The sequence below is a fragment of the Acomys minous genome (assembly GCF_964271855.1).
Source record: "Acomys minous genome assembly, chromosome: 5".
NCBI classification, from domain to species: domain Eukaryota; kingdom Metazoa; phylum Chordata; class Mammalia; order Rodentia; family Muridae; genus Acomys; species Acomys minous.
In genome coordinates, this window is record NC_140494.1 from 7,008,769 (window position 1) to 7,031,754 (window position 22,986).

The 22,986-nt window shown below is 38.7% G+C and overlaps 1 protein-coding gene across 1 annotated transcript; it reads left to right on the forward strand.

The window, feature by feature from the left end:
* The first annotated feature begins 347 nt into the window (after positions 1-347).
* On the forward strand, positions 348-18,564 carry LOC311597690 (aldo-keto reductase family 1 member C18). Its single transcript, XM_084781932.1, has 9 exons — positions 348-529; positions 5,208-5,375; positions 6,192-6,308; positions 7,286-7,363; positions 8,331-8,453; positions 14,497-14,606; positions 14,863-15,028; positions 15,745-15,827; positions 18,321-18,564. The coding sequence occupies exons 1-9, from the start codon at positions 446-448 to the stop codon at positions 18,361-18,363; spliced, it is 972 nt and encodes a 323-aa protein (XP_084638058.1). The 5' UTR covers positions 348-445; the 3' UTR covers positions 18,364-18,564.
* The last annotated feature ends 4,422 nt before the right edge of the window (positions 18,565-22,986 follow it).

Below are 22,986 nucleotides of genomic sequence, written 5' to 3' on the forward strand. Positions count from 1 at the left end.
AAAAATGGAAGAGAAGAAGAGGTTACCCTTGTAGGTTGTTGAGATACTTTGGTGTGTCACATACTGTATGAACAACAGAGTCTTCTTCATAACAACAGAGAACTAAAACAGTAAACATCTCAAGTTTTCTATTGTAGAAATTGTCAATAACCACTCTCTTATAACAATTTAAAATAATGTATTGAGTATACTAATGACAATGTTTATTGAATAAAATTACTTAGGGTTCATTATGTAAGATTTTTCTAGGGAATTATCTTTTGCCTAACAATAAATGGACTGGTGCCAATTCTTACTTCACAAGCAGAATACTGTTGACTCACTCCGCCCTCATATCATTGACGGCTGATTAGTCACAGAGTCAGAGTTATAACTTGGACCTGTTCACTGCTCTGCGAAGGCAAAAGAAGAAAGAGAGTCTCCTGTGTCAGAAGAGTGACTGCGGATGAGTTCTAAAGTTCAGAAAATAGAATTAAATGATGGCCACTCCATTCCTGTACTGGGCTTTGGCACCTATGCAACTGAAGAGGTAATAGGAAAGGGGTTGGGGTTGGGGACTGGTGCATAAGCACCTAAAAGAATATGAAAGTTGGCCATTACCGCCCCTGTCTCCAGTTCTGAGGTATATGACACCATCTTCCGATGCTGTGGCCCTCTGCTTCACTGGGGTAGAGCTGCGCCATGGAGAAGAGAGAGGCAGGCTGTTCCTGCTCTGTGCTGTGGTTAGGTCATGTGCTCCTTCACTGTTCTGGTCATTTGGGTTTTTCTTCTGGTTTGATGTGCTTCCCAGAAAAGGAGAAAAATTAAAACTGAGTTAATATCACTGTCTGATAGTGTATATTACATAGGCATTTTATTAGTTAAACATTGAAATATGTCTATTCAATCCATTCGGGTATTTTTATGTTTAATTACTTGGTTTTAGTTACTGCTGAGTTTGATGTAAAATTCTGGGTATTAGTCTTGAGGAGATAATTGGCTGGCACTTTTCCTATTCTGTAGATTGTTTCTTTACTCTGTTGACTCTTTCCACTATTACGTAAAAGACTGATATACTATCATTTGTCTACTTTTGCTATTGTGTTCTGCACTTTGAAGAACATATCCAAAAATTGCCTATGCAATGTTTTAAAGAGGTTCCTTTCTTCTAGCAGACTTATCATCTCAGCTCTCATGCTAATGCCTTCTGTTCATTTTGACTTATATTTATATCAAGTAGGAGACTGCAGTCACATTTTCATCCACGAGAGGACATTCAGCGTTCCTAGTGTTACTGGTTGAAAAGCCTGTCCTGTTTCTTACTCTTGCTTTAGTGCCTTTGCTGAGATACATTTTTGAACACGGATTCAGTTCTATGAAATCTATTCCATCTCATTTGTCTATGCGTCCATTTTTATGCCAGTACTATGGTTTGTTTTAGTTCCCTACAAAACTACTAAAAGTAGATCTCACTGGGATATCCCACTTCTGGGTATATATAAAAATAATTATATAGGTATAGCAAATAAATACTAACAGTCACTGTGGCACTATTCACAGGTATTGATATGTGTATCAGCTCAGTATGCAGCAGCTAGAGAGAAAAAGAAAACATAACATATGTACATATACACATATTTTAGACTATTATGCCTATGGAAAAGTAAATATCTGTTATCTGCAGCTGAATAGATGGAACTCAGGGACATTGTGCTAAGTGAAATGTCTAGGCAGAGAAAAACAAATGTCACGCTATATTTTCATAAGTAGAATCTGAGGCAAGTCTACGGCAATACATAATATTGATGACTAGAGGTTATAGAAGACAGAGGCTAGGAGGGAAGGTTGTATAAAGGTTGCATACCTTACACACACAGACAGAGGAAGTAAGTTGTGTTTTCCAAAACACTGTAGGATGGATATTGGGCACAATACCCTAGCAAACAGCTATAAAATATGTAAGGAACGATAAAAGTTTGTTAAAGAAATTACAAGACAGGAGAAATGCCAATTTAAATAATTTGACCATTGTATACTGTGTGTATGGTGCTGGGACGATGGTTAGATCAGTGATATAAAATCAGTACATTAATCAAGGCAAAAAACGTTTAGCTGCGTGTTGTTCTGAAATTGTCACACACTGAAACTGAATGGCGCTGGGTTTCCCTGTGTAGTCACCCTAGCTGCTCTCTACTGAGTAGCTTCTGCTTTCAGAGGGAATGTTCCACGCTAGTTTCTAGTTGCTATGGATCTTCGTCTAGCAAGTGTGTCGTAGCCTGCAGGCTCAGTTTCCTGGACTTCCTCGCAATTAGAGGAGCTATAAACAGCAGATTCCACCTCAGTTGGATGATTTTTCATCACCACGAGCCTCATCATCATGGAAATATGATATTAGTAATGGCAAAATTAGCTCATTTTAATTAATAATGTGCTAAGTCAAATTCATATCCAGTGTGCCATTTTCAACAGGTGTAGGATATAGGGACATAAATGTTAAGTTCAGTAAAATAGACAGTTCTGTTTTTAAGGAGGGAGTAAGTGAAGCCCTTTGACACCAACTGCGTTTGTAGAAAGTTATAAGCATGGTATTTTATATTTTAAACTAACATATGATTTTCTTCTATTTCAAATGCTCATTTCACAGATTTAAAAGTGGAAATAATTGGTCTGTGCCTCTCCTAGAAAGGCCAGAGCATACCAATCAGAGCTTAGAGGTGAAAGAAGTCAAAGCAATCTGCGTGGAAGAGGCCATGCTCGTTTTCAGCCTCTCACACTCATGAATCTGTCTGCATCTTTTCTCTTTTCCCTGAAGAAAATGGACCTGCAGACTTTAGGACCAATGGAAAAACACACACCTAGAGATGTTGGACTCTAAAATTAAAGTAGTATTTATGTAATAACAATTTGAAGAGGTGTCACATTTGGCAAATGTTAGTGTTGCATACTAGATGTTCAACTATTTCACAACTCCTTGTTCAACAGGTCCTTCCCAATACAAAATTAAGTGTGGCTCTCCAAGCAACCTTGGCTCTGTACGTGTCTCAGCAGTTGAAGGTGTTTGCTGTCAAGCCTAGGACCCGACTTCGCTTCCCAGATCCCACACAGTAGATGAACAGAACCCACCCTAGAAAGTTGTCCTCTGACCTCCATATGTACTCTCTTCCCCACCCCATCCTCCCCCCCTCTCTCCCTCTCTCTTTCTCTCCTCTCTCTCCTCTCTCCCTCCCTCTCTCTCTCTCTCTCTCTCTCACTCACACACACACACATTAATAATAAATAAATAAATAAATAAACATTGTAACTTTTTAAAATCATCCTTACTGCAACCCCATTTAACAGTCATTAGCAATCATGCAGTTTCCCCATGTCCTATTCTATTAACTCGTATAAGCTTAATAAAGTAAAGCACACAATAGCACCATGAGGTAATACTAACATCTATAAGTCAATAGAGTGTTGTTTATGGACTGCTTAGGTTTCTTTGAGTAAGACCATAATCCATGAGTAACTGAAAGGTCAGAGGAGGAAGTTAGATAGCGTGGAACTAGAGTTGAGAGATGGCTGTGACCTTCAACATGAGAACCAAAGTGGGTCATCCACGAGAGCAGGACGTACTCCCAACCACTGACATCCGCAAGAGCAGGACGTACTTACTCCCAACCACTGAGCCATGTGTTCAGGCCCCGGAAAGCAATACATTGCTTTTATTGCTAATATTGTAGCCCAGAAATTTAACTAGTATTGATCTAAGGATTGACCAAAATTTGGCTATGAGAAACAGCGTTCTTTAATGATTCCGTTTGTTTTCTGAGATTATCGTCTCTCCTTCCCTTTCCCTCCTCTATGCCCTCCCATGCACCCCTCATCTTCTCTTTCAGGTTTATGGCTTTTTAATATTTTTCCTTTATGGAGAATAGATTTGATTCACATACAATATATCCTGATTACTTTCTCTGATGAGAATTGAGAAGTTCACTAATCTGTGGAAATAAGGATAAGTCATTGGGAGTCACTTTAATTCTGTGTCCACTTAGGTTCCTCTCTTGGCCCTGTGACATGTCTGATCACAGGCTCATGATCCCAGTAAGGAGGCCAGGGATGGGGTCAGTCTTGGGGAGCAGGGTTTACATCCAAAAGGCAATTAGTGAGCCATGCCACCGTGTAGCACTGGGCATATCCTGACAAGACGAGTCATTATTAAAGCTTGCAGAGTTCACAGATAAATAAAAGTGATGACTACTTTTCTGGTAATGATGCTAAATTCTTGATTTAGTAATTTAAGAAGAAATGCCTACCTTTAGATCTCTATGAAAGAAGAAGTAGTCATGTATGTCCAGCTGATGAGTCTCCATGGTTGGTCTCTGAAGTGCTTGATAAAACATGGAAATATTTTCTGGCTTCATCGTTTCCCTCTCTCCCATCCAAGGCCGCCCTAATGATACAGATGCCTGAGGCAGCTCCTAAAGCTATCATACACATTCAGAAGAGCTCTAGCTATTTCCCTCTAAGGCTCGTCCTTTAGGGCATCCAACATCTGTTTAACTGGCCCCCCTGTTAATTTATTATTATTATTATTATTATTATTATTATTATTATTATTATTATTATTATTATTATTATTTGTCTGGTAAAACTGCTAATACTGTTTTGTGAAAAAAATGTTTACAGTTATTTTATTCTTCTTACCCTCAAAATTAAAGCATGAAATTAAAACTAAATTTTAATTAATGAATAACAAATAAATAAGAATATGTCTAGTTTGCCATTTTTTATCTTTTAACCAAACTTGGTGGGAAAAATAATAATTTTAAATTTTGCTTTATATGTAATTTTCCTAAAATTATAAATTTTGTTATAAAACATAATAGCTACTTAGATTTTCCTTTATGATGCACATAATTTCTTGTGTATAAACCTATGTATTTTGAGTATTCATCTTCTTTGTGCATATTTATTTTAAATACATGTATTATTTAAAGGCTTAGAAAAAGATTTAATATAGCATACTAACCACTGTTTTCAAACTAGAGTCGGCTGGTAGCTGGAACTTATATCTTACACCAATGTGCTTATTGAAGTAGAAAAAAACTAGTAAAATGTGGATGGATCCATTACCCCAAGCAGAACTAACTGAAAATATGGGAGAGGGATTGATTTTTATAAAAGTCACTATGTATGCTAGACTTAATCATGCAGATCTCTAAACACTATTTGTTTTTGTTTCTTAGCATCTTAAGAAAAAGTCTATGGATTCCACCAAAATAGCTATAGATGTTGGGTTCCGCCATATTGATTGTTCTTACTTATACCAAAATGAAGAAGAAATAGGCCAGGCCATTCTAAGCAAGATTGAAGATGGCACTGTAAAAAGGGAAGATATATTCTATACTTCAAAGGTATCCTATATACTATGCATGCTTTTACAAACTAATGAAAAGGGATGTATTTAGACAACATTGAATTATTAAACCTGTAGCTGGTGAATTGTGCTTATTGGCCCTCCTTTATTCATGCACAACCACACATGGCAGTCAATGCTGAATGTGAGGGTTGATGGCTTTCTCACCATTGCTATATTTTAATTTATAAATTTAATGTAAAGATCACTTGCTTTTTCTGAGGCTCAACTGAAAGTACTGTGATTTAGCATGTTATCTAAACTATATTATCAGGGTGGACACTGTTGTAGCTACAAGTTCCTTTCTCTGCTGAATTATTTTCCAAAACTTATAATTACAAATATCAGTCACCATAGTTATAGATAAAACAGAAGATTATAAAAGAACTCTTTGGGTGTTAAATTAAGAAATAGCTAAAATATCTATTTACTGTGTTCATAATGTATTAAAATATTGAAAAAGCCTCTCTTTAGTTATATAAATTAAAGAAATACTTAATCTTTCCCATTGAGTTCAGTGGCTGACAAAATTAAATTCTTAAACTGCTCTCTAATACATAATCCCAGTGTGAACTGACAATGTGTTTATATCTTGACAAATTCCCTTCCGTTTGTGTCATATTTCTTATTAATAATCATGCAAATAATAATTTGTGTAAATAGATACCATGTAAATAGATATTCAAAAGTAAAGTAAGTATATTTCTTGTGGCCAGTTGTAAGCAGTTGAAATTTCCTGATCCTAGGTAACAGAAATCCACTAGGCATGGTAACTTCTTAATCCATCACAACTTCCATTATGTATCCTCTGTAGCTTTGGTCAACTTCCCATCGTCCAGAGTTGGTCAGACCCAGCTTGGAAGGTTCACTGAGGAAACTTAACATGGACTATGTGGACCTCTATCTCATTCACTTCCCAGTGTCTCTAAAGGTAGGCCACTTGTAGTACTGGACTGGCTAACTCCAGCTGTCAACATGGCCATCATTTTGTGAGTGAGTGGATGGGTTGAGCTTCTAACGGTGTTTATAGCCTCAATATACATACATGAGTCATAAAACAAGGTTGGACTGCGGAAATGATGGAGGGAAAGAATGGGTGCCTACAAGTATTTCTCTGATCATCCACTGTGTTAGGTACACATGTGTGAGCACATGCCTGTGGGTGCACACCCACATACACATGCACACACACAAAAAATATATAAATAAAATGCAAAAAAAAATTAAGAACACTACTCAGGATAACATATATATTTTTTCACCATGCCACGTAAATGAGCAAAGACGATAAAGATGATTCACTATTCAGATTATTCTTTGGGAATATCTCCACTTATCCATACCCCAATTCTATATTATTAGAGGTTTGGCCAGTTTTGGTTGCAGACACTTCTACTGACGTTAACATGGTCTTTAACTCAAAGTTTGTGTTCATTAATATTTGATAACATCACGAATGCTCCAACATCAAAGTTCATCTTGCAAAGAAATGATTAGCTTTTTATTACTCTACTAATTTTCTATCATTATTGCACTCAGAGTATTAAAGGCTATGGATCAGAGTCCTGATTGTTTATTCTGTGTCAAGATTACAACTGCCTGAAATCAATGGCACGTATGCAGTAACTTTCTCAGAGATAGATGGACTCTACAACATGGAAATGTATTAAAAATAATAAGTCAACTGGAGCACTCCACATAACACGGAAATGTATCTTTATCATCACATATAGCATATGAAAACTTAAAGGACTACTTCTGAAAAGCATCCCTTACAAATTTAAATGTAAAACATGTGAAAAGGTGTTTCATTAATGTTAGGGATTTAATTCCCAGCCACATACCAATGTGGGGGCCTAACTACAGGAGAAAATATTAACATGTCTCTAATGTCCGCTACTGTGCCAGCCAGGGGATGAGCTGCTTCCGTGGGATGAGCATGGAAAGTTACTACTTGACACAGTGGATCTCTGTGAGACTTGGGAGGTGAGTGACTATAATAAACACCACAGAAAAATAAAAAGACAACCAGAGAATGTTACGGTTGAGTTATCAGCCATTATAAGACTCAGGGAACGTCTCTGGAAAGGGCAGGAAAAAGATAGAGAGAAGCCCTGTGAAGTGCTGTCTTCTGGGCATGATCCAGGCAACACAGACATAATTCCAGAGCAGGTGTGCCCCCTCCCTCTGAATAGGCCTGAACAAGATTGAGCCTGTCATCATGGGTCCTATGGGGCCCATATCCCCTCCTGCTGAACTACTGGCTACTAATGACAGATTCTGGGAAAGGTATGGTCATTATCCTCAGTTGACTATTCCACTCAAGAACCCACCAGGCTCCAAGAGATATTTCCAAATCATTAGTCATAGAGGATGCTGGTTAAGTTCCAAGGGCCTCAAAACAAAAAGACATGAAGGTAAAGGAGGACTTGTAGAGAGGAGGGACAGGTTATAGATATGGAGGGACATAAGAGTGGGTGAGTGAGGGCTACAGCAATCTGAATGTACTATATAATACACGTATGACATTATCAAAGAACCAAGTCAGTGAATGTTACTGAAAAAATAAAAGAGAGATCCAAGTCACACAACTCAACATGCAAGAAAGGAAAAAGTCACCTTTGCTGTGCATATTATGGTCTTTCTCATGACCCTTCTGCTTAAGTAGTAGGGGCATGCATGGTAGAACAAAGTGAAAGAGGACCGCGGATGACAACTGGAACCCGCATTCCTCCCTATACAGAAATCACAACTGCCTAAGGGCAGTACAGCAAGTCTCTTATTGTTATTCTATTTTCTGCCATTTCCTTTATTATTTTCCACTCTTTAACAGTAAATAACTATGAGCTGCATTTTTTTTTCTTACCACTGTTCTTTCTAGCAACATAGCTTTGCATTTCTATCATTGGCTTCCAATTGCATGTTATTCTTCAGTAATGCTTTGTTCCCCCAGGCCATGGAGAAGTGTAAGGATGCAGGACTGGCCAAGTCCATCGGGGTGTCCAACTTTAACCGCAGGCAGCTGGAGATGATCCTGAACAAGCCGGGGCTCAAGTACAAGCCTGTGTGCAACCAGGTAAACGTCTTTATCAACTTTCCTTCTGGCTTTCTTTCCTTCTTGTACTGTTGACAGCTGTCTGTGCATCTTCCCTAGTTGTTCATCTTTCTTTTATGGAGCAAAAGGTGGAGAAGAAAAAAAAAACAGAGCTTTCATCCAGGGCTCTGGGAGGGCTCATAATTGTGTCTTTACTTGGTAAGGCAAAAACAATTATAAAGGGAGACCATATTGCTGAGCTATATGAAATAGTTTAGAGAGGTCAAGGCTATCATTAAGGGATGAAGTCATTAGTCACACTTCAAAAGGAAGGTACATTTAGCCCAGAGATTGAATCAATAAAGGAAGAGTGAGTAGAGTATTGCAACATCAGTAGTAGATGAAATCCATACCCAAGAAATTGTAGCCGCATATAGGTTGATGTGGTGCCTAAAAATATCTATTGTGTGTTGATTCTGTGATCTAAGATACTTTTCATAACTCACATACAAGAAATGTATGGGAAAATGCAACTTAGATATTCATGTGTTGGGTACATAATGACATAACTGTCAAAGAAAAAACACAGAAGTAATATTTTTACATCAGTTATGTAATAAACCACATTTGGAAGAATGATATGGAATATCAGTGAGTCTAAAACAGTGGTTCTCAACCTTTCTTTTTTTTAACCAGAAAATTATTTATTAATGTTCATTAACTCTTATTATGCAACATTCAATTAATTTAAATTATCAGTGTTTGTTTACTTATAAAAGATTCAGAGTTTTATTTCTTACATTTAGACTCTTTTTTCTTTTTTATTTAAATAATTTATTCAGATTACATCCCAATTGTTTTTTTCCTCAGATCATTACTACCTCATTTTATTTCACATTTAAATAACAAATAATGGTAATAAAGACTTTTCCTTATGTCTTTGAGTTAAAGAAAAACTACATCAATATGACAAACAATTAAAATATCCAATTTAATATATTGATAATAATATTGACAGAGTGTATGCTCATGACACTAAATAAAACATCAAAACAGCATGCCATCACACACACACACACACACACACACACACACACACATTCATGGATAAAGAACATACAGGGCATTTCTTCCTTCTCTTCATTCTACTGAAGTTTTTCCTTGTTCCTTGCTCCTCCATTTCTTTCTCATCATATTTGACTCTAGGCAGTAAAGTTAATCTCCTGTTGATCATGAGTTTCTGTTTCTGTATCCAGGGGCAGAGCATTTTCAGTGGCTACATCCCAATTGTTATCCCCTCACTTGTATCTTCCTATTCCCCTTCCCTCCCTCTTTCACCCTATTCCCCTCCCCCTAAGCCTTTAACATAAAGGGACCTCCTCGCCCACCATCTGATCACAGCCTATCAGGTCTCATCCACATAGCCTGCTTCCTCTTCCTCTGAGTGCCACCAGACCTCCCCACCAAGGGAAGGTGGTCAAATAGGGGGTATCAGAGTTCATGCCCAAGTCAGTCCCTGCTCTCCACACAACTGTGGAGAATGTGCTGTCCGTTGGCTAGATCTGAATAGGGGGTATAGGTTTACTGCATGCATTGTCCTTGGTTGGTACAGTAGTTTGTGTGGGGCCCCCTGAGTCCAGATCTGCCATTTATAGTTAACATTTGGATGTTTTAGGTAGGTATTTGTTTTGTTTTGTTTGGGGGGCTGTTTTCTTGGTTTTTGTTTGTTTGTATAATTTGTTTTATTGACTTCAAGTGTTCAGCTGAATAACATTTGATACGCTCCAAGAGCTCCCTAGCAAGCTAATGAGTGCAACGCACATAGATCATCAGTGTCGGGCGGACTGTTCTCCAAAGAGCCCAGATAATCTTCCCATTCTCTTTTCCCTGATTCTGTTTCCCAAGAGTTGGATCTCAACATTTCTTTTTTCTTCTTCTTCTTCTTCTCTTTTTTCAACATTTCTAATGCTGCAGCTCTTTAACACCATTCCTTATGTTGTAGTGACCCCCAACCATAAGATTATTTTTGATACTACTTCATAACTATAATTTTGCTTTGGTTATGAGTTGTTGTAATGTAAATGTCTGATATGTGGTCCCTGTAAAGGGGTCATTTGTCACCCCCTTCAAAGGAATCACAACCCACAGGTTGAGAACCTCAGGTCTATCACCATGTTCTACAGTACAAGCAAGTGCATGTGTCTTCATCTGCCTATATATGTTTAATATTTTGCTGAACCCATTGAAAGTACACTACAGAAATAACTGTTCACTCCCACAAACTATGGAACATATCCACTACAAAATGAAGTGCTCTCATCCATAATTGTAGTTACAGTATTAGAGCAAAGGAAGTTAAAAAGTGATGGTGTTTCAAAGTTTAACTGAAAGGAGCTACAGACAATCACAAACAAGCCAGCACTCAAATAATCTAACAACTAGTGATATTAGATTTGATCATTTAGTAAAACTGGACCTAGACAGATATCTTTTTTGTAAAGGTAAGATTTATTTTCTCCCCATTATTTAAAAATATTTTTTCCCACATAATACATCTTGATTATGGTTTCTCCTTCCTCTACTCCAGGTTTCTCCCCACTTCCCCTCCTGTCTGAATCCATCCCCATTCTACCTCTCATTAGAAAACAAAAAGGCTTCTAAGGGATAATAATAAAGCAAGATAGAACAATAGTAAATACATAATAGAACAAAACAAACAAGGAACACAACCCAAGAAAAGGCTCAAGAAGCAGAAATAAACACAGAGAAACACTAATTCACACACTCAGAAAGCGCATAAAAAATAAAAGACTAAGTTAGAATCCATAATACATTCAAAGGACCTCTTAAGTATATATTTTATCTATATATAAAAGTATAGATAGATAGTTGATAGAAGATGATAGATAGATAGATAGATAGACAGACAGATAGATGAGAGATAGATGAGAGTGAGAGAGAGAGAGAGAGAGAGAGAGAGAGAGAGAGAGAGAGAGAGAGAGAGAGAGAGAAGCGGGGGATAGATGATAGGATAAGATTTTTTAAACATGACATTATGCGCTCTCTGTTCTTACTCTACTCCCTTTCCCTCTATTTGTTTCTCTCTCTCTCTCTCTCTCTCTCTCTCTCTCTCTCTCTCTCTCTCTCTCTCTCTCTCTTCCCCCCCCATCCCCGTTCTGGGGTGCCCCTCCCCCTTTGCTCCTCCCCTTTTTCTTCTCTTGTTGATATAGAGGGCCTTTGTGTCTGTCTCTCTGTCTGTCTCTCTGTCTCTCTGTCTCTCTGTCTCTCTGTCTCTCTGTCTCTGTCTCTCTGTGTCTCTGTCTCTGTGTCTCTGTGTCTCTGTCTCTCTCTGTCTCTCTCATCTCTCTTTCTCTCTGTGTATGTGTGTGTGTATGTGTGTGTGTGTGTGTGTGTGTGTGTGTGTGTGTGTGTGTGTGTACTCCATCCCAACTGGCTCTTGTGCTCTTTCCACCTCCTCCTCCACAAGGTTCCCTGAGCCCTGAGGCAAGGGATTTGATGGAGAAATCCCCGTTAGGGCTGGGCATCCCAAGGTTTCTCATTCTCTATGTCTGGCTGTGGGTGTTCGTATTTCTTCCCATTTATTGCAAGGGAAAGCTACTCTACTAATGGATGAGCAAGGCACTGGTCAATGATTAGAGAAAAATGTCATTAGAAGTCATCTTATTGCTATGTTCTTTTTGTAGAAGAGTACTGGCTTTATCCTGGGTTCCTGGTCCATCAAGTCTCAGGTTGTGGGCCACTCAAATAATGCCCAGTAATGGTTCTATCTCACTGAGTGTGCCTTGAGTCAAATCGGGCATTGGTTTGTTACTCCCACAAGCTGTGTGCCAACATTACACTAGCATATGTGGCAGGTAGGATACCGCTGTAGAATAAAGGCATTGCACCTAGGCAATATTTCCTTTGGGAGCATGCAGAGTGCCTTCCTGTACCAAAGATGCTCGAACATAAGATCAAAGGCTCTATCTAGGTACCAACTCAACTTCTATATTCAATGACTCATGTATATGTTGTCTTCAGCAACGAGGCCCGGCTGTCAGTTTGTGAAGGACAAGCTACAGTCTTGGCAACAGCCGGGGTTGTTTGAGGATTCTCATGGCACCCCATTGCTCATAAACTCAATTAGATATAGCCCAGTCCCAGTAGTGGGAGCCTCATTTGCTGACAAGATATGGCCAAGTGGGACTCTGTCTCCCCATTATTTGGTGAGTTCCTTCAGGTCACCTTGAAATATGTATATATTTTAGGAAGTTTCTACTGCATTTAGTTTCTTTTCTACCATTCAGATGGCCCTTAATTTTAGCCTGTGTTCCACCTCATCACCCTTTCCTCTCTGCCTCCCCATCTGAGCCTCCTGTCCTAGTGCCCCCACCATCCATCCATTACTATATTGAACTTCCCTTTCCTCACCAGATCTGTGTTTTCTCTAGTCCCTTACTCTGTACCTAACCTCTGTCATTCTACATATTGAAGCTTGGTTATCACTGACTTAACTGACATGCACATATAAGTGAATACATACCATATTTGTCTTTCTGGGTCTGGGTTACCTCATTCAGGATGATTTTTTTTAGATCCATTCATTTGCCTGAAATTGTCATGATTTGTTTTCTTTTCTTTTTTTTTATCATTTGACAACTGAGTAATATGTAATTGTGTAAATGCACCATATTTTCTTTCTTCTGTTTGGGGACATCTAGGCTATTTCCAATTTCTGGATATTATTTATAGGATTGAACAGCAATGAACATGGTTGAGCAAGTGTCTCTGTGGCAAGATGAAGTGCCATTTGTACATATGCCCAAAAGTGGAATAGCTGGATCTTGACACAGATCAATTCCCATTTTCCTGAAGAACGGACACTCTGATTTTCATAGTGCCTGTACAAGAGTTCCTCTCACTCCACATTCACACCAAAATGAGCTATCACTTGTTTTGTTGATCTTAGCCATTCTGACAGGTATAAGATGAAATCTCAAAGTGCTTTTGATTTGCATTTCTCTTATTACTAACATTTCTTTAAATGTTTCTCAGCTATTTAAATTTCTTTCTTCTGAGAATTCTGTTTAGATCTGTACCCCATTTTTAAGTTGGGTTTGGGGTTTTTTCTTTCTAGTTTTTTAAGTCTGTCTTTGTTAATTGTGTGTATATGGTTTCAAAATGGCCACTCTGCACTGAACAACCAGTAAGTGAACTCATCCCAGAGAGGCTAACTCTCCAGCCTTTAGTTGTCTGTAGTTAGTTGTATGGGAGAAAGCCAGTGAAAGTATCCCCCTTAGATAGATGATGATAGATAGATAGATGATAAATAGATAATAGATAGATAGATGATAAATAGATAGATAGATAGATAGATAGATAGATAGATTATAGATTCACTTTTCTTACATGATATATTAGTGTGAAGAGAATTTGATTATAATGGCCAAACAAACTTACAAATTGTAAGATAAGATGCACTTTGATTTCTTCTCTTTAATTATTAATACTGTAAGGAATGAGTTAGTATAACAAACATCATCAGAGGACAATACTTTTATGGTCAATCTATATATAATTGACCATATTTCTGTGTGTATGTGTCTCCCTCTCTTCCCCTCTTCTTCTCTGTACTTGTAATTATTTTAATTATTCTTCTTTTGATGCAGAAGTCAACACAGTACCACTGGCAGGAATCCTAACAACTTCCTTCAGACTTTACTTCAATTGAGTATTTGACCGAATCTTTGCTTTAGTTTACTATCCAATATCCAAAGCTCGGTGAATTCATTCACTTCCCATATGGAATGAAGTGAAATTAATCATGTCTCCATAGTAAAAATTGGTAATTTAGCATCTAAGACCTGGTCCATGGGGTGACTGAATCACAAGAATTTTTTTTTATTTTAATTTCCCAAGAGAGATATTTAATCCATTGGAAAAGATTAAGATATGATATTGATACTTTCAATTCAGATTTCATGCTAATATTGGTTATTTTATTCAGCTTCCTTCCCTTTAATATTCCTTTTTGATGTCAATGAGATTTCATATATTGATACCTTCCTATGCTGTTTATGTTTAGGTAGAATGTCATCCTTATCTGAACCAGAGCCAACTGCTGGATTACTGCAAGATGAATGACATCATTCTGGTCGCCTATGGTGCCCTGGGGACTCAGAGATACAAATATTGGTAATAACAGCAGCAGGGTTCCTCTCTAAGTCACAGTTGTTAACACATTCTTAGTTCTACAATAGTCAGGTTTCTGAGATTCACTCAGTCAAGGTGGGGGTCGCATTTCTGAAAGTTCCCAGAGGATGACCAGCTGATGGTCCACTGACTCCATGTGATAATTCCTGGACTCTTGTGGCCATTTTCGTCTGTTTTCAACCCCAACAAGAACAACAAAAAGAGACATTTAGTTTCTGGAATTTGTCTTTCCTTCTAGTATTAAGGAGGATACCCCATTCCTCTTGGATGATCCAGTTCTTTGTGCCATGGCAAAGAAGTATAAGCGGACTCCAGCCCTGATTGCCCTTCGCTACCAGCTGGAGCGTGGGGTTGTGGTCCTGGCCAAGAGCTTCAGTGAGGAGCGCATCAGAGAGAACATGCAGGTGATGAGAAGGCTGGGCACCAGGACTCCTAAGCTTCATCTTTCATACGTACTGCATCTTTCATTTTTTAATTTGGGAATTTTCAAATGTAAAAAAAAATTAATAAATTAAGCAGTATACCACTTAACTAAATTTGTCTGCTTTTAAATTGTTGACATTTTTATTATTTCTCCATAACACTATTTTAGAGTAACACCAGTGAATGGTGGACCATACAGTGTGTTAGTACTGTAACAGTTATCTTTTTTTTTTCATAATAAAACTGGTTGGAATTATATATAATGAGTCATCTTCAAGACAGTTTCTGAGTCCTTTGGCCAGGAGTCACTAATAGTTGGACAATTACTACTTTAAATAATACTGGAAATTACCTTTTTTTCTCATCCCAATTCTTCGGTATGTGATATGCAAATTCAACCATATCCATAAAAAAAATACTGAATTATATTTCCAAAACTGTCTCTGCACTTTCTGGATCTTTCACATGCATGACATTATCTTTTTTGAATCATGTCAGTTTCATATCTCCTTTTTGTCTGTGGTATTACATATTGTGTGTGAGGATATATGTCTTCATTATTCACTCGAATTTTTTGCTTGATGGCCTTAAGAATTGGGGAGAACTCCTCAGATAGTTTAAATATTGTCTCTGAACAAGATTGACAAATATTCTTTATAAATAAATATTTAAAATAACATTTATTTTTCTATAACAGGTCTTTGATTTCCAATTGGCTTCAGATGACATGAAAATTTTGGATGACCTGAACAAAAATCTTCGGTACTTTCCCGCTGATATGTAAGTAACCTTCATAACTTTTGTAATTTTGATGGTTCTTCACTTATTTTCTAAGAAGAGTATATTAAAAGTATGACTGTCAAAAGTTATCTCAATATTAGGAAGTCAAAGGCCAGTTAGAGTCAGAGAAGACAGATTTCTAGAATGCTCTTTCTAGACTCTGTCAGAGCTTTGGTCTTGAACACAGCAAAGGGACGGTGGATGCAGGGTCACCTTGATCCTATGCACCTCCCTCACCCTGTTCCCATTGCATGGAATGTGCTGGGTCAGCCAGCATCATTGCTGAGTCTATGTTTTTCCTGCAGATCTTTTGATTCTGTGTGTATCCTACAGATATACAATCTGAGCATTTCGATGTCACATGTTTAACCACTGTAATGATCAGTTTCACAATGACGTCTCTAAAATCTGTTCAATCCCTTATTGAGCTTCCGAAAGGCAACTGCATCATCCGTGTGGTACAAGGTCAACAGCTCTCACTCCTCTCCATACGGAATCATTACCAATTTAACATGAATCTTACCAACTTAATGGCTCTAATAATATCGAACCTCTTATTTCCTTTGCACGGTACGTGTGTTTAGGACTCAGACAAATATTTTCTCAAGAGTGTCTGGATTGTTGTTGTAAATAGAACACTTAGTACTGAGGTTGTGAGGCTTGGAGATCTGAAAGCAAAGTCAGAAGAGGTTGCAGTAAAAAGACATTTTCAAATCAGCAAATAGTGTGCAGTAACATGACGGTTACTGTTACATTTTAATTAGCGTACAAAGAAACGGGTTTCCTTATATACTTTTCACGTGAACTTGGCTTTGGCTGAACTGCTCTCCCTCACACTCCATTCCCCGCCTTCTTGACCACCTTCCGCACGTGTGTCCCGCCACCTTCAGTGTTCCCTGTTCCACTTTCATGTCAACTACGTGTATTTAACTTCCCCATCTTCCCTTCCTAACCTTTCTTTTCCCCACTTACCAGCCTCTTTCTAATCTCCTAACTTCTACCCACATTCACTCTCACATCAATACACATTATATAAAAATTAATATTTAGAATGCGTGTATGACAGAGACCACACAGGACCTGTGTTTCTGGGCCTGGGGTGCATTACTTAATATAGTACTTTTCAATTTCATCCATTTTTCTTCATGTTTCCCAGCTTCATTGTTCTTTACAGTTGAATTAAATTACACTGTACATATGTCATACATTTTCATCACCCATTCACCTGTTGATGGGCATCTATATCTGTACTGGAGAGAATTTACACCCAGTGAAAGATCTGAACTCTCCTTTGTGTCATCCTCAAGTCTATAGGATTTGCAATATGATGTACAACATGAAAGAGGTTAAGCAAGGAATTTCTTCTCCTTGTGAGAAACTTAATTCACAGCTATTTCAAATTAATCATGATAATACATGAAATGTGCTAGCATGCACAATTGTGTGTGACCCAAAATTGTCAGATGTGTTATTACCTGTGCTAGCAAACTATTGTTAATATTCTCATAACACAGAGGAAAGTGAAGAGAGCACACTAATTCAAAGGGATGGAAATAATGGAAGGCAATCAATGATTTTTTTTACTCCTATTAAAATTATAAACCATGCAGGTAGCTGTGGTGCTTGCTTGTCTGTAATCCCAGAACTCAGGAAGCAGAGGCAGGTGGATCGCTGTGAGTTCAAGGCCAGCCTGGTCTATAAAGTGAGTTCAGCACAGCCAAGGCTACACTGAGAAGCCTTGTCTTGAAAAACCGAAACAAAAATGATAAATCATTTTCTCAGTTTCATTCTACTATAGAGGAAGTTCCTTGGGCATGGAATTTCACTCTAATAAACGTCATTCCTTCCAGTTCTAAGTGTAACATACCTACCCTGTGTCATAAACAGCCGGAGAACAGTTGATTGCAGAGAACAGACACTAAGCTGCTATCAGTTTCTTTATCACCTAAGGGTATTTTTTCAACTTGGTGTATACATGCACACACATATCATGCAAGTGAAGGTTGGAGAACTGCTTGCAGGTGTTGGTTTTGTCCTGCCGTCATGTGGGTCCGTCAACTCACCTGGGATAGCAATAAGTACTTTTACCTGCGGAGCCATCTCACAGACTCAAAAAAAAAAAACCTGTTTATTATTGTTAAATACATGACTGGGCTTACCCAATTCTAAACAAGGCAAAAATCAGTTTCTGCATCTTTGAAAATGTGCAGTAAAGGAAATGGTCATCCCTTTCCTTCACAGAAAGATGTGTAGCTTACAATGATTGACTCTGGGCTCTCTATGTGTTAAGTTCCGAGGAAAATATAATTTGAACAGCTCACTTGTTCTTCCTCAGATCTATTATAAAGACCTTTTTCTAAAAGTAAGAACACATGTCCTATGGTTGGTTAGAAAATAGTTTTCAACTTTCAGCTCAGTGGCATCCCCCATATCCATAGAAATCTACTAGAAACAGTCACCAGAAACATTGTTCACTGTTCTTTCTCATTATAGGTTTAAAGCTCACCCTAACTTTCCATTCTTTGATGAGTATTAGCATGGATGCCTTTGCCACCAGTTCTGTTAGAAGCCATTTTGCGTGATGTTGGAATCTCGGATTCAGATAGCTGGACACATACCCGTGCTGCTTAGCAACGCATCCCTGTACTGACCTATAACAGTACATCTCGGAGCAAAATCACTAAACACTGATTCTTTTCCATAAACAAATAAAAACATTTTTCTTGCGCCTCACCTACACCTGTGTATGTTTTGAATGTTTTACCTCCTCCTGCCCCGTTAAGACCTCAAACTGATGTATCTGGAAATTTGTGTTCAGTGCTTGAGAGATAGCAGCTGTTCTATTTACATTTCTAGAGTAGGCATGGGTATTCCCACCGTTTTGGGAAGTAGCAGTTGCAAGGGTTTTATCAGTGTTTCTCCTGGTGGCCAAACAACAAGAAATACACATGTGATCTGGAAGGCAAGACAAACATGAAAAAGCATCCAACTTCCCCAGAAGCTCCGTGATTAAAGCTCCAAGAAGCTGGAGAATGCAGTGTCTGTAGGCAGCTTAGAGGGAGCCAAGGGGGAGTCAGTTTGCAAAAGCCTTGAGCTCCTTAGGATGTACACAGAACCACCATATCACAGGGGTGAATTTGCAGACGAGAGATGGAATTCCAAACAAACAGAAGAGTGCCAAGGGGTCCCTTCTGAAGAAAGGTAACAAGAATTCCCTTTATAGAAACAGCTCAAACAATTCCCTTGCTTTTTTCTAAGATAATTTACAAGGTCTGTGTTTTTAGGTTGCTTATGGTTAATACCAATGATCTTGTGGTATGGACTTGTATGCCGTGTGTGTGTGTGTGGTGTCTGTGTGTCTGTGCAGTATATGTGTGTGTGTGTATCTGTGTGTAAATGTGTTTATATAGTATTATATATATACATATATATGTATTACTTTATTACTAGCAAAGTTGTAATGAAGGACCTATCTGAAGGTGTCAGTGGATTTGTTCATTCCACTTGGATTACAGGGTCTTTACTCACACCACACCAGATGATTTCCAGTAATGACTCTGCTCTTTTACACTGGTAATCTTTTCTACAGATATTCTTGTCCATAAAGATACTGAAGCTGCAGATCATTGAAACAGACACTGGGGTCACCCAGTGGCGTTTGCCAACTAAAACAGCCATTGACAAGGATGTCTTTTGTCATGAAACTCAGCATCTCTGGTTTTCTCAGAAAAGATATAATCTTCATGACTAGATATATTATTCTAGATGGTAAATCAATTATGTTTTCCCATTGCACTCACATCAGATGACAGTGATATTGTCAGAATATCACTAGAGCTCTCTGGCCTCCTCTACATCGAGTGCCTGGAGAACTCAGTAGTTAAGGGCTTGTTAAATCCATAACGGTACTATATGTGGTAGATATTAAATCCATAACAATACTATATGTGGTAGATATTAAAGACCCTCATCATCACACTCCCTGAAGTTTAGGAGTTTGTGTCTCCAAACAAGGTATGCAATGCAGTTTTTGACCTGCTTGATCTCACTTAAAAAGCATATTTCATTGGAAGACACAATCTCTTTAAGTAAACACAAAATATAAATAATAATCAAATAAATAGTCCCATAAACGGAACTTCCTCCTAACTCTGGCTTTGGCACTATTAAGTTCTAAATTTCAAGGACATTTACAAGCCATCATATCCTCCCTTAAAAGTTCCAATAAATAGTTTTTAAAGGTCCCATGATCGCAAAGATGTTATCAATATGTAACACACTCACTTCCTCCTGCTTCCAGTTTTAAAAGTCACTCTATCGTCTTACAGAATATATTATATAACTGAAGACATGGCACACTATTCCAACACACTATTGAACAGGAATCCCAATGGACCTTTGTGGGACCCCATGCAAAGATGTAACCCCACCTTGCTAGCCCTAGTATCTTTGCAAGTGATCACATGTTTAATAAGCTTTAAGGCCCGTGCCCTCTGAGCTATTGAAGGAAATTAAAACAATTGCATCCAAGACAACACCAGAACAAAGATGAAAACTTCTTCTAGTAAATGCCAGTCATATCAGGAAATAATCAGGAAAGAAATTCATATGCTCTATTTGGAGCCCCTCCAAACTATACTTGCATGTTCCTGGGGTCCTTCATGCTTATGTGTCAGGCGTTACCTCTTATCCTGGGTTAGTAGAGCTCCGTAGAGCAGACCTACAAAAACAAGAGGGAAGGGTGTCCAATGTTTTCAAATATAAAACAGAAACAGACAATTTTGACAAAGAGTAAGTACGCCATATGTTCTTATATTTATCAAATGTCCTCTCTGCCAAACAAAGATTGGAAGACATTCCTTGTCCCTAACAGGACTGAGACAACCCAGGAAACTCACCGAGACCAATTCCAAACACAAAGATTTTTAATCCCTCAAATGATACTAGCAGAACAAACCCTTGACTTCTGAAAGTCAAAGACCAGAGGGCACAAGATAAAACCATCACAAGAAAAATTTAGTTTTAACTTCCCACTGAATGAACGAGAGTATTTTTGAAATTGTAGGAGCCTCCTGTTCCATGTATCTCAATGACACAAGTAATATCATCTACCTAATCAAAGACGCCTCACATAAGGTACCTCAGTCTGCATTTCCACAGTCACCTTATCCGTAATGATAACATTTTTCCATACATGATGAATTTGTTCCATGGTTTCTGCCCATCACACTGGGGCACCTTGCTGTGCTCTCTGATGCAAGGCACCACTGTTACTCACTTTACAATCTACCTGCAGTGTGCTTCATGTAATGTGATGGATGTGTGTTGAACTTCATCTAATTCTCTGTACTATGAGAGTCCTCCCCACGTAGGTCCCAGCTGTCGGTCTCCTTGATCTATGTGAATTTCCTGGGTATACTACTTGCCAATGATGGTGCTGACCTACACAGGGTGGATTATATTGACCATGATATTAATCAATAGGTAGCAAGGCTGTGATATTTACAAAACAATCACTTTTCTCACATACACCCTGATTTGGGCAGAAATATGTGAGAACTTTAGATATCTCCAGACAGGGCCTTGTAAGTAGCAGAATGAGTAAGAATTTTCCAGGTGTGCCACATTCAGCCACAGCTCACCAGTCTTTTTTTTTTTAATATTTTGTTAATTTATTCATATTACATCTCAATTGTTAGCCCATCCATTGTATCCTCCCATTCCCCCCTCCTTCCACTTTCCCCCTACTTCCCTCCCCTATGACTGTTACTGAGGGGGACCTCCTCCCCCTGTATATGCTCATAGGGTATCAAGTCTCTTCTTGGTAGCCTGCTGTCCTTCCTCTGAGTGCCACCAGGCCTCCCCATCCAGGGGACGTGGTCAAATATGGGTTACCAGGGTTCATGTGAAAGTCAGTCTCCACTCTCCACTCAGCTATGGAGAATGTCCTGGAAAAAGTGAGGAAGAGCCTGGAACACATTGGCACAGAAGACAACTTCCTGAACAGAACACTAACAGCCCAGGCCTTAAGGTCAGCTAGCGAGTCTTAAGATCACTCACAGAACTGAGTTACTTGTTTCCTCTTGTAAAGCAGTCTTGATGCTTGCCTGCAATGTGTGATTTCTACCGCCACCTAGTGGCTTGCCCGTGCTTGCGGAACTGAGTCTACATAGTAAACTTAATGTTCTCTGCTATTCTGGTTTGTGGGGAGACTTGGGATTCTTTAATCTCATAAAGTCATGCTTGCTGTAGGTACAATAGATAGATCCAGGAAGTAAAGATGAGACTTGATAGGCTGAGGTCAGATGTTAGAGGGAGGAGGGCTCCACTTTCTGAGGACTAGAGAAGGGAGGGAGAGGGCGGAAGGGAGAGAGGGTGGGATCAAGAGGTGACAAGGGAGGGGGCTACAAGCAGGATGTAAAGTGAATAAATTTTAAATTTTCTTTAAAAATTAAAGAAAGAAAGAAGGCAGGAAGGAAGGAAAGTAAACAAGAGCAGAAGAAAAAGGAATCGGGCACTCACCTCGTTGCGCACAGGCTAGTGCTTGAGCCCAGGCTTGCCCTTGAGCCCAGGCTTGCCCAGGATCAGCTCCAGCTGCGTGCGGTTAAGGTTGGATCCCCCAATTAAATTGGTCAGTTCTGAATCCTTACACTTCTCCATGGCCTGGGGCAGGGAGGAAGCGATAAAGGATAATTTATGCAGACAGCTGTGGATGGTTATAAATGTAATATTATTTTGCTAGAAAGAGCACTGTCAAGAAATGAAAATAAAGCTAACTGCATTGATAAGCACAAAGGAAGAGACCAGTTTTAAATATAGCGGAAGATATTTGCCCACTGCTCTTCCAGTTGTCTCTAATATATTCCAATATTACCTTCCTTCCCACATTCCGACTCTCACGTGACTCCCTGACGCCATCACTAAACTTCCCTGTTATTCATATTCTAAGGACTCACCTGCCTTGTCAAGATCCACTGGTCAAAAATTAGTTTTCCGTTTCCATTTTCTCCTGTTGGGTTACGATCCTTTGTTGGCTAGAATGGAAGCAGCCATTATAATCATCTCCCCAGTTTCAGGACTGTGCACATAGCAATGTTCCCTAGTAGACAGGGGCTACTCCATAAATTAGGTAGAACAGCAAAAGATCTTGCATATGACG

Coding starts and splice junctions, on each gene's coding strand:
- LOC311597690 (XM_084781932.1), top strand. CDS start 446: ATGAGTTCTAAAGTTCAGAAAATAGAATTAAATGATGGCCACTCCATT. Junction 530..5,207: donor GCACCTATGCAACTGAAGAG/GTAATAGGAAAG, acceptor TTTGTTTCTTAG/CATCTTAAGAAAAAGTCTAT. Junction 15,828..18,320: donor CGGTACTTTCCCGCTGATAT/GTAAGTAACCTT, acceptor TTCTCATTATAG/GTTTAAAGCTCACCCTAACT.